Source organism: Hippopotamus amphibius, chromosome 12, assembly GCF_030028045.1.
Source record: "Hippopotamus amphibius kiboko isolate mHipAmp2 chromosome 12, mHipAmp2.hap2, whole genome shotgun sequence".
NCBI classification, from domain to species: domain Eukaryota; kingdom Metazoa; phylum Chordata; class Mammalia; order Artiodactyla; family Hippopotamidae; genus Hippopotamus; species Hippopotamus amphibius.
The window spans coordinates 30,049,326-30,065,318 of NC_080197.1; the positions used below are offsets into that span (position 1 = coordinate 30,049,326).

General features: G+C 40.6%; 1 protein-coding gene across 1 annotated transcript in view; it reads right to left on the reverse strand.

Annotated features, from left to right (window-relative positions):
* Positions 1-4,214, reverse strand: part of LOC130833953 (signal-regulatory protein beta-1-like) — a 52,178-nt gene extending 47,964 nt beyond the window's left edge. The window contains exons 1-2 of the mRNA XM_057704071.1: positions 4,119-4,214; positions 1,224-1,340 (exon numbers count right to left, since the gene is read on the reverse strand). Coding sequence (XP_057560054.1) covers positions 1,224-1,340; positions 4,119-4,214 — 213 coding nt within the window. The remainder of the gene's footprint in view (positions 1-1,223; positions 1,341-4,118) is intronic.
* Positions 4,215-15,993: the final 11,779 nt, after the last annotated feature.

Here is a 15,993-nt window from a genome sequence, read left to right on the forward strand (position 1 = left end):
ACATTAAACAGCTGCCAGGTTGGGGGTGGGGGGTAGAATCAAAATGATGTTCTCAGGAGGTTAACCTTGCAGCTCCATGTGTGCAGGCCAAGGAGAAAAATTAGACACAGCAAAAAGCCTGGAGGGGAGTCAAGAAAGACATAAGGTAACTTGTTTCTGATCAGAAAGAATCAGTTTGGAGTTTTTCACCCAGATCTGTACATCCTACTGGGTGGGCATTTTTCTGGTTTCTGCTGGACAGGGAGAAAGGCATGGAGAAGTTGAAATATAGTGGGGTTATTCCATGTGAGAATTCTTAGAGCAGGCAGAAAAGGCCAGTTGTTTCAGGGAGAGATGGAATGCAGGGTGTGTGCTCCTGTGCTGAAGATGTGTGGCCTGGAGCCCAGCATCTCTTACACATTTTTTGCTGTTGGTAGCTTGGGCGGTAATACATGCTACAGGCACAGAAGTTCCCACTACCTGTAGGGAGCTTTCCTTCCCCACACTCTGCTTTATGCCTGCTTGGCAGAGAACTGGCTAATCCAAATCCTGATCCTACCTTTTCTCCACCTCTTCCCCCTCCCCAAAACTGCTGCCCTTCTGCCTAGTCTTTCATTCTCCCAAACTGACTCACCTACCAATGTGGGACCATAAAAAGCCTCTGCCTCCTCTGGTCAGAACTGCTAGCAGGCAGCTCCCCCTTGTGGAGAAAGTCACCTGAGGCTACACAGGATGAGATAGGGAGGAGGAGAAAGGATTAGGATGGGGAAGAAAGATGGAGAAAGAGCAGGAGGAGGTGAAGCGATGGAGGGGGGGGGGCAGAAGTGGAAGAAGAAATTCAAAACTAGTAGAGAGAATGAGAATCTCAAACATGCATTCCCCCAACGTCCATGCCAACCCTGTTTCCCAGCTAAGCCAGTCAAGAATAAGTCTGCCCTCTCTTTAAAACTGACTTCCAACAACTTCCAGATGAACCAATATTGAATAAAACCTTCCTAGAAGGCATTTTGGTCCAAAGCTGTCCTTAGTGTCTACTGTTTCCTGCAGTCAAGTGTTCAGACAGACATGTTTCTACCCAAAGAGTATATGGCATTGGGGATGGAAGGCCGACTCCTTCTTCTGGAGGAGGTTGTAGGGAATGGAGGAATGAAATTTGGGGATGAGTTCCTGAGAGTTTCATCACCAGCTCAGGTGTCCTCCCTTCATTCACCTTCAACCCTGGCTACCGTGAATCCTTGACCTACCACTGTCTGCACCCCAGGCAGATGACAGTTATCTTCACACTTGACATTCCCAGCCATGCTGCCCAGAGGGGCTGGCAAGAGGCTGCATCCACCTTGTTCCAGACTGGATGTCTGAACCTACAGGGTGATGTTTGCCTGGATAGGGGGCTGCTCATCCTGCAGCACCCAACAGACAAACTCGCTTCTCTCCAGCGTGACCTCTGCCTACCAGGTGTGCTCTAGAGTTTAGGTGTCATCTGGGCTTCTGGCCACCTGAGGGGACTTCATGGTCTGTGTGTTGTCCCTGTTCTCCTTCCAGGTGAGGTACAGGAGGAGGGATAGAAGTGGCTCACATGGCACATGAGATTCACTCTCTGATGCACATATGTATCCCACAGGGATTGATGGTGACCTTCAGGGTGAGGACAACTAAACACAGGAACAAAAAAAAGCACCATTGAAATTACCCCTGTCTGCCTGCCCTCTACGTCTTCTTGTCCCAGGAACCAGCCACAAGATATATCACTTTCAAAAAAGCTACTTTTTAAAAAATATTAAAGAAATATGTTTTTCTTTGATGCTCAATGTAAGGCAAATAGAGCTAAATGTTAATATTAATTAAATAAGAGTAGGGATATTAGAGCACTGCTTTCTGTATCCATGATTTTTGGTATGTTGTTTTTGGTTTTATTTGTCTCAAGGCATTTTCTAATTTCCTCCATGATTTCTTGTTTCATTTATTGGTTATTTGAGAGTGTGCTGTTTAATTTTCACTTTTTTTTGTTTTCCTCTTCTCCTTCTGTTCCTGATTTGTAATTTCTTCCCATTGTAATCAGAAAAGATACTTTCTATAATCACAATTGCTTAAAGTTTGTGAAGACTTTTTTGTTTCCTATCATATGGTCTATCCTGAGGATGTTCCACATGCACTTGAGAAGAATATATAATCTACTGTTGTTGGGTGGAATGTTCTATACATATCTGTGAAGTCCAACTGATCTACATTGTTATTCAAGTCCTCTCCATCCTTATTAATATTCATTCAGGTTATTCATTTATCATAGAAAGTGAGGTATTAAAATCTCTTTCTATTATTTTCTTGTGTCTAGTTCTCCCTTCCATTCTGGCAATGTTTGCTTCTTATATTTAGAGCTCTGTCATTTGCTGTACAAATATTAGGTATATTTTTTGGTTGAATTGATCCTTTCATCACTATATAATGTCCTATTTGTCTCTTGTATCAGCTTTTCACTTAAATTCTATTTTATCTACTATTTGTATAGCACCCCTGCTATCTTTTGGTTACCATTAGCGTGGACATGCTTTTCCTTTCTTTCACTTTCAGCCTTTATATGTTCATACATCTAAAGTGAGTGTCTTATAGGTAGCATATGCTTGGATCCTGGTTGCTTTTTCCCCATTTAGTCAACCTACGTCGATTTATTGAGGAGTTGAATCCATTTACACTCAAAATAATTACTAACAGGGACGGGCTAAAAGTGCCACTTTGTTCACTGTGTTCTGTATGTTTTGTATTCCCCCATCCCCACCCCTCAGCACTTCTTTCCTCTCCTAGTGCCTCCTTTTGATTCTCATGGGTTTTCTTTATCTCTACTCTAATCTGCTCTAATCTTTTCATTCTCATCCTTCTGTGATCTTTGTTCAAAACACAGGAGCACACTCATCTCAATGTATTTCACAATATTAGTTCAGAGGGTGGCAAGGGAAACGAAGCACTGGTCATCCCCAGAGAATAAAAGAAGAGCAGAGCTTGGAGTACAATTCTCAGAGCAGATCAGGGAAAGGTCACATGTCAGGAGAGTTCCTTAAACCCTCCTAGAAGGCTTTTCTAAACAAAATTTGGAAGTGGGTGACACTGAAGACCACGTTTTCTAGTCTCATGATTACCCAGAGCTGCTCCTGGCCATAGTAGGAGGACACAGCCACTCATTGACTTCCTGGAGGGGAAGCAAGGTCCCAGACTGAATTGTGGTGACCCCTCAGGTACATACCACCAGGACCTGGTCACATTCCAGTTGGAAATGGGTGCATGGAATTGTGCCTGCTGAACAAGATTCTGCTGGCCTAAGGATTCCTTTATTTTGGCCCAGTTGATATTGGGCATTTGGGGACAAACTTCACCCATGTGGAGACTTTTTTCTTGAATTCAGAAGGTAAACTGTAGCTACAAGTATCTGTTTCTGATATTCAGGGTCAGGAAATATGTCATAATAGACACAATGCATATTTCTGAGCCCAGGTTTGTCCTGAAATCTCAGAATGGCTAGTCAGCTGTCCAGGGTTCAGTTTTCCAACTTTTTGGACCCTTCAGTGCACACTTGCCTTTTCCCTACCTCAACTGTTTTTGCTTGGGAGTGCACAATGGCTTATGTTCAGATTCTAGTGAAGCGGCCCATCACAGAAAGGCATAGTCTCTCAGCATGGCTTGACTAAGTATTAGACATAGGATTCCAGAATGAATAAGCAGAAGGGCCATCAGCAGGATGCCAGCCTGTGGGGTTGTTTCTGAATGAAGGGGCACAGTACCCAGTATGTGGTAATGATTTAGTGCATATTGCAGATTCTTTAAAAATTTACTTCTGCAAGGCAAGGGATGCAGTTTCTCAGATTATTTTGACCATTCATAGACACATAAGTGTCTGGACCATATATATGGACATGTCAGGATGCCCCTTCATTAACTTCACACAGTAGCATTGTCACCATCTCATGTGACAGACCTTTGATGCAGATGGATTCAATCTGTTTGGTTGGTCATTGTGTTTTCCCCTTGGAATACTAGGGGGAATTGTCTTCCATTGAGACCATAAATTAATTTTGCTCTGGCCCAGTCCCCGTGGACCCCTAGACATGCCCTTCTGGGGACAGAGAAGACATGTTGCAGCTCAGCGTTACATCATTTCCAGCCTTGACTGACACAGAGCTCTCAGCTTGGTTCACATGGAACTGTTCACCTGAAGCTCCTGTAACAAATGTCACAGCATCACTCATGGTGCTTGTCTTGGTCCAAGATGGTCTGAGGTTCTGGTATAGATCAAAGAGAGGTCTCATGAGAGCTCCTTTCAGCTGTGTGTACTGGCACCAAAATATTAAAAGTATAAATGTGGCTGCCATATGGATTAGGAGAAGGAGACCAAAGCACAGAAAGGAGGATGGCACCTTCCTTCTGCCTCAGGATGTGAGCATGGCCTGGAGCACAGCAGGCACTTAAACAAACATATTTGCAATGAGGATGAATATATTTCTATTAAACAAGCAATGGCAAATAATTTTGTGTCAGATTTTTATTTACGTTCTGGAATCAGAGAACGCACCAAGCTAAGGACAATGTCTTGAAAACTTCATAATGCACTGTGTTCAGAGAGTTACCTGGAGAAAGAGCCATCTCCCATTTTCTGCAAGTTCCTTTGTGGTATAAAAGCCCACTCATTCACCTTCATCAAATAAAGGTTGAGACTTGCATTCTCCATGAACTTGATATTTTTCCTGAGGGGTGAAAATTGGTTCTTAGAGTCTGACAAAATCTTAACGATCACAATGCTTCATGTGAATCCATGCTCCACCCTACTTACAAAATCTCCCTCCTCAGGCTTTAATTGCTCTTGGTATGTGCTCTTGGGTATCACACAAGCAGCACTGTCATTGAGTTTGTGAAAAGTACGGAGAAAAAAGATGGCGGCGAAGTAGAGGGACGTGGAATGCATCCCTCTCCACAGATGCATTGGAAATGCACTGAAGAACGCAATAATTCCCACAGAGAACCAGCTGAACACCAGCAGACGGCCTCGGACACCAGAAAGGACCGCAAGGAGCCCGACATAACTGGTAGGGAGGCATCTACGAGGGCTCAAAGAGGGTGAAGCGGCGGAGCTGTGGCAGATGGGAGGGAGTGAGAAACATACGGAGGGTCCGCACTGCAGCTTAGCGTTCCCGGACCGAGACGTTGATCCACAGCTGAACAGAGGGTCCGGGAGCAGTAGCGTGGGAACTGGAGAGCTGGTTCAGGGTGAGAAACATTGTTGCCAGTAAGGTGACGGACCAAGAGGACAGGAGGGAAGAGATCCACAGCAAGGAGTGCCTTCCCCTGAGAGCTGCCCGGCCATGATGGCGGCTGGAGGCTGCAGGCTCATGGGCTGGGGCGAGGAGCCGCGTGAGTAGCCTCTCTCTCTCTTTTGGCACCTCTGCAACAGGCAGTGGAGAGACACCCCGAGGCCACCTAAGGCGCTCAGGGATAACAAGTACCCTCAGGCACTCGGGTTGCAGGGGGCTGGATTAAAACCCCTTGGAACGCTGGCAGCAGGGAGGCTGCCGAGAAAAGAAAACAACAACAACAACAACAACAACAAAAACCTGAGAGAGGCCCAACTCTAAGACTTTCTGTTTAAGCCGGAGCCACCGGTGTCCCTCTGCAACAGGCACCTCCAAGTCCCACTGAAACAACAGTGTGCTACTGCTCACTCACTCCCAGGGGAAGGAGCCACTATTGTATCCTTTCCCTCCCCACACACCAACGCTTACAGATGAACAATAAAGGAACCTCTGCTGGTCACAGAATAATGCAAAAAAACCCAAGGTGAGGAGAAGGACACTTACAGCTGAGACTCTAAGGAAACAGAAATACTAGTATCAATTTCTATTGAACTGGTCCATTCTGGGATCAGTTCTGGATTTTTTTTCCTTTTTTTTTTCTTTTTCTCTCTCTCTTTTTTTTTTTCTTTATTAAATACGATCTTAGCTCTAAGGGATCTACAAGTTTTATAACATAATTTTTTAATGATATTTTTTATTCTTTTTTTTTTGCCTTTTTATATACTTCTATATCTAGCTAAGTTTTTGGTAGTACGGACAAAATATCTCTCATACTTTCCTTTTATCCCTATCTTTTATACATTTCTATTCCTTTCTTTTTATTTGCATATTTCCAACCACATTATGCTCTTCTGTTCCCCTTTCTTCCAGCCTTTTTAAGTTTATTTTATCTTAACATACTTATAAGCAACACTATTGGTCTGCTCAGACTCCTTGCTCTACTCTCCAGATGACGCACTGCCTTGGTATTTAATATTAGGCTTTTGTCTTTATCTTAGTTCTTAGTACAGTTGTCTAATTACATTCTGAGAATCTCCATTCTCTCTGGTGGTACTCCAGCTCTTTTCTATATTTGATCCTAGCTTACAAAATCTCCCTGGATTGATGTTTGTATGAGTAGGGTGTTATTTGTTGTTTGTTTGCTTTTGCTTTTGTCTCTGATTTCTTCTGTTTCAGTTGTCAATTTCTGCTGGGTTTCTCTTTGAATATATGATAGCACATGGGGGTTCTGACAGGTCTTTCTAGAGCCTTATGTCCTAACAGATACAGTAATTGTGTGTCTTATACATGTATGTGTTTCCTAGACTTAATATTCGTTTAATCCAATACTTGGACATTAGTCTGAGGCTTGGACAGTCTTCTATAAATACCTCTATCACCAGGACAAGCAACCCCAAAAGTCTGGACAACCATGAGGAAACAAAGAAACACCATGCAGGCAAAGGAGCAGGAAAAAAACCCACAAGACCAAATAAATGAAGAGGAAATAGGAAAAATGCCTGAAAAAGAATTTAGAGTAATGATAGTAAAAATGATACAAAATCTCGATAACAAAATAAAGTACAAGAAACAGTTCATAAGAACTCAGAAAAACAAACAGCAATGGATAACAAAATAACTGAAATTAAAAATACTCTAGATGCTATAACCAGCAGAATGACTGAGGCAGAAGAACGAATAAGTGAGTTGGAAGATAGAATGGGGGAAATAACTGCCATAGAGCAGGAAAAAGAAAAAAAAATAAAAAGATTAGAAGACAGTCTCAGAGACCTCAGTGATAACATTAAGCATACCAACATTCGAATTATAGGCATCCCAGAAGAAGAAGAAAACAAGAAAGGGTCTGAGAAAGTATTTGAAGAGGTTCTAGTGGAAAACTTCCCCAACATGGGAAAGGAAATAATTCACCAAGTCCAAGAACCACAGAGAGTCCCATACAGAATAAACCCAAGGAGAAATACACCAAGACACATATTAATCAAACTAATGACAATTCAACACAAAGAAAAAATATTAAAAGCAGCAAGAGAAAAGCAACAAACAACATATAAGGGAAAACCCATCAGGATAAGAGCTGACCTTTCTACAGAAACTCTGCAGGCCAGAAGGGAATGGCAGGATATACTGAAAGTCCTGAAAGAGAGAAACCTACAGCCAAGAATACTCTACCCAGCAAGACTCTCATTCAGATTTGAGGGAGACATCAAAAGCTTTACAGACAAGCAAAAGTTAAGAGAATTCAGCACCACCAAACCAGCCTTACAACAAGTGCTAAAGGAACTTCTCTAAGTAGGAAACACAATAAAAGGAAAACACCTACAAATACAAACCCAAAACAATTAAGAAAATGGTAATTGGAACACACATGTCAAGAATCACTTTAAATGTCAATGGATTAAATGCTCCAACCAAAAGACACAGACTGGCTGAATGGATACAAAAACAAAACCTATATGCTGCGTACAAGAAACTGACTTCAGACCAAGGGATACACATAGGCTGAAAGTCAGGGGATGGGAAAAGATATTCCATGCAAATGGAAGTCAAAAGAAAGCTGGAGTAGCAATACTCATATCAGACAAATTAGACTTGAAAGTAAAGACTATTACAAGAGACAAGGAAGGACACTACATAATGATCAAAGGATCCATTCAAGAAGAACACATCACAATGGTAAATATCTACACCCCCAATATAGGAGCACCTCAATACATAAGGCAAATGCTAACAGCTATAAAAGAGGACATCGACAGTAACACAATAATAGTGGCAGACTTGAACACCCCACTTACATCAATGGACAGATAATCCAAACAGAAAATCAATAAAGACACACAAGCTTTAAATGACACATTAGACCATCTCGACTTAATTGATATTTATAGGACATTCCATCCAAAAACGACAGACCACACTTTCTTCTCAAGTGCACACGGAACATTTTCCAGGATAGATCACATCTTGGGTCACAAATCAAACCTCAGCAAATTCAAGAAAATGGAAATCATATCAAGCATCTTCTCAGACCACAACGCCATGAGACTAGATATCAATTAAAGGAAAAAAACTGCAAAAAATACAAACACATGGAGGCTAAACAATTCACTCTTAAGCAACCAAGAAATCACTAAAGAAATCAAAGAGGAAATCAAAAAATATCTAGAAACAAATGACAACGAAAACACAAGAACCCAAAACCTATGGGACACAGCAGAAGCAGTTCTAAGAGGGAAGTTTATAGCAATACAGTCCTACCTTAAGAAACAAGAAAATTATCGAATAAACAACCTAACCTTACACCTAAAGCAACTAGAGAAAGAAGAACAAAGAAACCCCAAAGGGAGCAGAAGGAAAGAAATCATAAAGATCAGAGTAGAAATAAATGAAAAAGAAAGAAGGAAACCATAGCAAAAATAAATAAAACTAAAAGCTGGTTCTTTGAGAAGATTAACAAAATGCATAAACCATTAGCCAGACTCATCAAGAAAAAAAGGGAGAAGATGCAAATCAACAGAATTAGAAATGAAAAAGGAGAAGTAACAACGGACACCTCAGAAATACAAAACATCATGAGAGACTACTACAAGCAACTCTATGCCAATCAATTGGATAACCTGGAAGAAATGGATACATTCTTAGAAAAATACAATCTTCCAAGACTGAACCAGGAAGAAATAGAAACCATGAACAGACCAATCACAAGTACGGAAATTGAGGCAGTGATTCAAAATCTCCCAACACACAAAAGCCCAGGACCAGATGGGTTCACGGGCGGATTCTATCAAACATTTCGAGAAGAGCTAACACCTATCCTTCTCAAACTCTTCCAAAATATTGCAGAAGGCAGAACACTCCCAAACTCATTCTACGAGGCTACCATCACCCTGATACCAAAACCAGGCAAAGATGTCACAAAAAAAGAAAACTACAGACCAATATCACTGATGAATATAGATGCAAAAACCCTCAACAAAATACTAGCTAACAGACTGCAACAGCACATTAAAAAAATCATACACCATGATCAAGTGGGGTTTATCCCTGGGATGCAAGGATTCTTCAATATATGCAAATCAACCAATGTGTTACATCATATCAACAAATTGAAGGATAAAAACCATATGATCATCTCAATAGATGCAGAAAAAGCTTTTGACAAAGTTCAACATCCATTTATGATAAAAGCTCTCCAGAAAATGGGCATAGAAGGAAATTACCTCAACATAATAAAAGCCATATATGAAAAACCAAAAGCCAACATCATTCTCAATGGGGAAAAACTGGAAGAATACCCTCTAAGAACAGGAACAAGACAAGGGTGTCCACTCTCACCATTATTATTCAACATAGTTTTGGAAGTGTTAGCCACAGCAAGCAGAAAAGAAAAAGAATTAAAAGGAATCCAAATTGGAAGAGAAGAAGTAAAAGTGTCACTCTTTGCAGATGACATGATATTATATAGAGAAAACCCTAAAGACTCTACCAGAAAACTGCTAGCACTCATTGATGAGTTTAGTAAAGGAGCAGGATACAAAATTAATGCACAGAAATCTCTTGCATTCCTATACACTCACAACGGAAGAGCAGAAAGAGAAATTAAGGAAACTCTCCCATTCACCATTGCAACAAAAAGAATAAAATACCTAGGAATAAACCTGCCTGAAGAGGCAAAAGATCTGTATGCAGAAAACTTTAAGATATTGATGAAAGAAATCAAAGACGACACAAACAGATGGAGGGACATACCATGTTCCCGGATTGGAAGAATCAACATCGTGAAAGTGACTGTACTACCCAAAGCAATTTACAGATTCAATGCAATCCCAATCAAATTACCAATGGCATTTTTCACAGAACTAGAACAAGAAATCTTACGATTTGTATGGAAACGCAAAAGACCCCGAATAGCCAAAGCAATCTTGAGAAGGAAAAATGGAGTTGGTGGAATCAGGCTTCCTGACTTCAAACTATACTACAAGGCCAGAGTGATCAAGACACTATGGTACTGGCACAAAAATAGAAAGGAAGATCAATGGAATAGAATAGAGAACTCAGAAGTCAGCCCAATCACATATGGGCACCTTATCTTTGACAAAGGAGGCACGAGTATACAATGGAAAAAAGACAGCCTCTTCAATACATGGTGCTGGGAAAATTGGACAGCAACATGTAAAAGAATGAAATTTGAACACTTCCTAACACCATACAGAAAAATAAACTCCAAATGGATTAAAGACCTACATGTAAGGCCAGACACTACAAAACTCCTAGAGGAAAACATAGGCAGAACACTCTATGACATCCATCAAAGCAACATCCTTTTTGACCCACCTCCTAGAATCATGGAAATCAAATCAAGAATAAACGAATGGGACCTCATGAAACTTAAAAGCTTTTGCACAGCGAAAGAAACCATAAACAAGACTAAAAGGCAACCCTCAGAATGGGAAAAATTAGTTGCCTATGAAACCACGGACAAAGGATTAACCTCCAAGATATACAAGCAGCTCATGAAGCTCAATACCAAAAAAGCAAATAACCCAATCCACAAATGGGCAGAAGACCTAAATAGACATTTCTCCAAAGAAGACATACAGATGGCCAACAAACACATGAAAAGATGCTCAACCTCACTCATCATCAGAGAAATGCAAGTCAAAGCCACAATGAGGTATCACCTCACACCGATCAGAATGGCCATCATCACAAAATCTGGAAACCACAAATGTTGGAGAGGGTGTGGAGAAAAGGGAACTCTCCTGCACTGTTGGTGGGAATGTAAGTTGGTAGAGCCACTATGGAAAACAATTTGGAGGTTCCTTAAAAAACTACAGATAGAACTACCATATGATCCAGTCATCCCACTCCTGGGCATATACCCAAAGAAAACCATAATCCCAAAAGAAACTTGTACCATAATGTTTATTGCAACACTATTTACAATAGCCAGGACATGGAAGCAACCTAAATGCCCATCAACAAATGAATGGATACAGAAGATGTGGCATATATATACAATGGAATATTACTCAGCTATAAAAAGGGATGAGATGGGGTTATATGTAATGAGGTGGATAGAACTACAGTCTGTCATACAGAGTGAAGTCAGTCAGAAAGAGAAAGACAAATATTGTATGCTAACTCACATATACGGAGTCTAAAAATGGTACTGATGAACTCAGTGACAAGATCAAGGATGCAGATACAGAGAATGGACTGGAGAACTCGAGGTTTAGGAGGGGGCAGGGGGTGACGGGGAAGCTGAGATGAAGCAAGAGAGTAGCACAGACATATATATACTACCAACTGTAAAACAGATAGTCAGTGGGAAGTTGTTGTATAACAAAGGAAGTCCAACTCGAGGATGGAAGATGCCTTAGAGGACTGGGGTGGGGAGGGTGGGGGGGACTCGAGGCGGGGGGAGTCAAGGAAGGGAAGGAATATGGGGATATGTATATAAAACAGATGATTGAACTTGGTGTACCCCCAAAAAAATAAAAAAAAAAGTACACAGAGTGTTTGCAAGGTGAGTTCTACAAACCTATGAAGAACTTTCTCTTGAAGGATTTCTCAGTCTTAGTTTATTTGTTTTCTATTGATGAATAACATATTACCACAAACATAATGGCGTTAAAAATGACAGGTTGTTTATTTCATAGCTTCTGTGAATCAGGAATTCAGGCCCAGCTTAGCTGAGCTGTCATTCACAGAAATAAGATGATATGAAGACACAGGGGAATGCCATCTACAATCCAAGGAATGTTTGAGGTTACTAGAAGCTGGGAGAGAAGCTTGCAAGAGTCTCCCTGAAGTTCATAGCAGCTTTATTCATACTTGCAATAATTTGGAAGCAACCAAGATGACCTCTGGTAGGTGAATTGGTAAGGAAATTGGTAAATCCAGATAATCAAATATTATTCTGAACTAAAATGAAATAAGCTCTCAAGCCCTGACAAGATGTGGAGGTATCTTCTATGCTTATTAATAACTGAAAGGAAGCATGGACATGCTGCATGATTCCAACCATGTGACCTTCTGGGAAAGGGCTCCATCCTCATGACCTAATTCCTTCCCAAAGGCCCACCTGCAAATCCCATCACGTCAGGGATTAGATTGGGACATATGAACTTTGGAGAGACACAAACGTTCGGTCCATAAGAGGCTTCCTTACGTTCTGCATAAAGTTTTCGTTTGTTCCACGATCCCATTCAGGACACCACACACATTTACTTGCTGTGTCTCCTTAGGCTCCTCTCAGCTGTGACAGCTTCTCTGACTTTCCTTTGATGATTTTGAGAAATCTGATGAATATTGTTCAGATGTATTGCAGGATGTCCCTCTATGACAATTGTCTGATGCTTTTTGCATAGTCAAAATAGGGTTATGGGTTTGCGGGAAGAAGATTGAGAAGAAAAGCGCCATTTTCATCAAATCTGCATGATTTATGCCTATTGATGTTGATTTATGATTGTTGATGAAATGTTAATTACCTTGCTCACTTGTATGTGTCAGTTTCCCCAACTGTTTAGTTACCCATTTTTCGTCCTTCAATTCTGCCATCTTGGAAGAGATTCACCATGTGTACCTCATATTTCAGGAGTGAAGAACTGGGTTTCCCCTTCTTTAGAGTGATGTATCTACATAAATAATTTGGAAATTTCCTACATAGAAGGTTTTGTAAAATTCTCCTCCAGTTATTAATGTATTCAATTACTTATTTATATCACTATGGACTCACAGGTATTTATGTTATATGTTGGGTTATAATCTTAGTCTATTTGGGCCTAAAACAAAATATCACAGCCTGGATGGCTTACAACAGACATATATTGCTCACAGTTCTGGGAGCTTCAATTTTGCAATCAGAGTGGCCATCTGAATGGGTGAGGGCCCTCTTCCGGATTGCAGAATTCTCATTGTATCCTCACAAGGCAGAAGGGCCTAGGGAGATGTTGGGGGTCCTGTTTACAAGGGTACAAATCCAATTCATGAAGGAAGTGCTCTTGTGAAGTAATCACATTGCAAATGCTGCAACTTCTGACATGGTCACCTTGGGCATTTGCATTCTAAAATGTGAATTTTGAGAGGACAGCATCATTCATAATATGTATATTTCCAATACTTTATTTGTTGCTCAAATTGTGTCAGCTTTGTCCATTGGCACCTTCTTCAGTTGCTTTTCAGGCCTTTTGACAAACTCTAATCAATGTCAGTTTTTCCTTTCTTCTGTTTTATTTTCTTTGGTTTTTCACTTCCTTGCTTTCTGAAGGATAGTGAATTTTTGAGAGGATTTCAATGTACAAAGAAGGGAGATTAGCCTTTAATGAAAGGACTTTAAAACACAAGTCAGGTGATTGAATTAGATACTTTTTCTTTTGAAATCCAGCATCTAGTAAAAACTAATTCAATCACTTATTAAAATAAATGGTAATGGCCTAGTATGTTGCAGTCACTGTTCCGGCAACTGAGGATTCAGAGTTCCTTCTCATAGAACTGACCTCCTGTTTGAGGAAGAGACAGCACACATATCAGGGTTCATTTTCCCTGGTGTGTGAATTTCAGTTTAGTTAAATAACATCAGTGCCCCAATACACAGTTCAGACTTCAGTTGCCACAGGAAATTTACCACTGTGAACAATTGCATGAAGTACAACTTTGCTGCGAAGTCTACTTCAGTCCACAAATCATGATATACTAGCAGATGCTTATCCTGATCACCAACCAATCATATCAGTTCTTTGAAAGTGATTGGTCATTGTGACTCTGTTACTCAGTTTAGGCACAGACAGCAAAATATGTAGTTGTATTGTCACCTTTCTCCTAGTGATGAACCCACATGACATTTACAAAATGAATCATTATGAAAGAGAACCAGCAGCAAAGATGAAAGTGCAATGGAGAGGCAAAACATGAATGATGTCAGAGGTTATATTCAAACTGAATATAAATGGTGTACAGAAGAAATCGCTGACCATGGCAATAGTAACTTGATACTGTTAGAAAGATTCCAGATAGGCAGTCAGAAGAACTTCGTGAAGGCAAACTTACCACATAAGTGAGGAAAGTGGTGGTGGGAAAAGGGTGACAATGTCCCAGAGGAAGTGACAGCAGAAACTACTTCTAATTAAAGGAAGTTTTGTAAAGATTTTACAACATTGAGGGTATAAGGCATGAAATGTCAGAAACTGACCCAAACTTAGCAAGGAGCATGATAATTCACAAAGTTGTGAAAAAGATGCTCTTATATTGTAAATTACACAAGAAGAAGGCCAGCACTGTTCAAACACTTCTGATAACTTTTTATAAAGAAATAAATTGCTTTAACTCTCAGTCTTTCTAATTTGTCAAACCACATGTTATTAGTTTTGCTATTTTTTCTCTATAAATTTGAAGCGGACAGTAAGAGAGTTTCTAATGTTTTGAAAGCAAATTTTAAAGATCACAGAACAAACATTATTTCTCCCATTGATTACCGTCCATGATTCAGTGTACACAGTAATTTTTTTTTGTCTTTCTCTACAATACATAGCGAGAACTGCCTATGTCAGATGGTAATAAGTGCTCAGGAAACAAATTAAGCACGTTAAGAGGTCATGGAATGCCAGGGTGAGAGAGGAATTGATATTTTATACAGGATGGTGTATGAACGGTGCCTTTGATAAAGTCACATCTGAGCAGATGCTGGAAAGAAGAGAGAGTTAACCATGCAGACACGTGGGGAGAGGAAGCAGAAGAGTGTTAGGATTTGACTTATATTAGCAAACAATCACTGAGGCTGAAAAAGGAAAGCCAGTCAGAGATCATAGCAATGGTGCAGAAAGAGATGATGGTGGCTGGGACCAGGCAGTAGAAGTGGGTGTGAGAATGTGTAGATTATGGATACAACCCAGTGGTGTGCTGGAGGAGGCTTGGACCAGCTCATGAGAACCAGGATTTACATTTTCAGGAATTTTGAAAGCTAGCTGTTTAAATGTGGGTAACTTGAAAGTGACTACTTTGAGAGTATTTACACCAAGAAATTGTCAGGCTTTTCTTTCTCTCTTTCTTTCTTTCTTTCTTTTTTTTTTTTCTTTTGGAGAATCAATTGTTAAAGATTCACCACCTCACCGCTGGACATAACCACTCTTGAAGGCAGAATTGAATATGGGCTATAACAGAAAGAGAAATCAAGGATGACTCCAGGCTTCTGGACATGGTATGTTTACCGTGAGCAGCAAGGTTAGGAAGGATACAAGCTGATAGAAAAACTCCCCTTCCCATCACAGAGAGATGGGTTTGACAGCTCTAATTTCAAACTAATTTCTAGGTTTAACAAGCAGGCTCTTTAGACAATGAGGGAGGAGAATAATCTTTTTAAAACAAAATTGGGGAATCATTTGTACTAAAGAAGAAATAGAGAACCTCAAAGGGGGGGGGGGTAAGTGAATGCAGGAATCCAGAAGACACTAACTCCTTAGCATAGGGACATGTGTGTGTGGTTCATGGCCAGGTCCAAGGTGATGATGAGTGACATCCTGACGTGTTGATTTGACTTATTTCTCACATTCCAGGGGGATGTTGTGAGTCACTGTCCAGAGCTACTTCCCATTTCCCTGCCCAGGGCCACAAGTGAAGACCCAAATCAGGGGCCTCCAAGGACTAGAAGAAGCAGCTCAGGAGCAGCGGATATGTCTCCATGGAG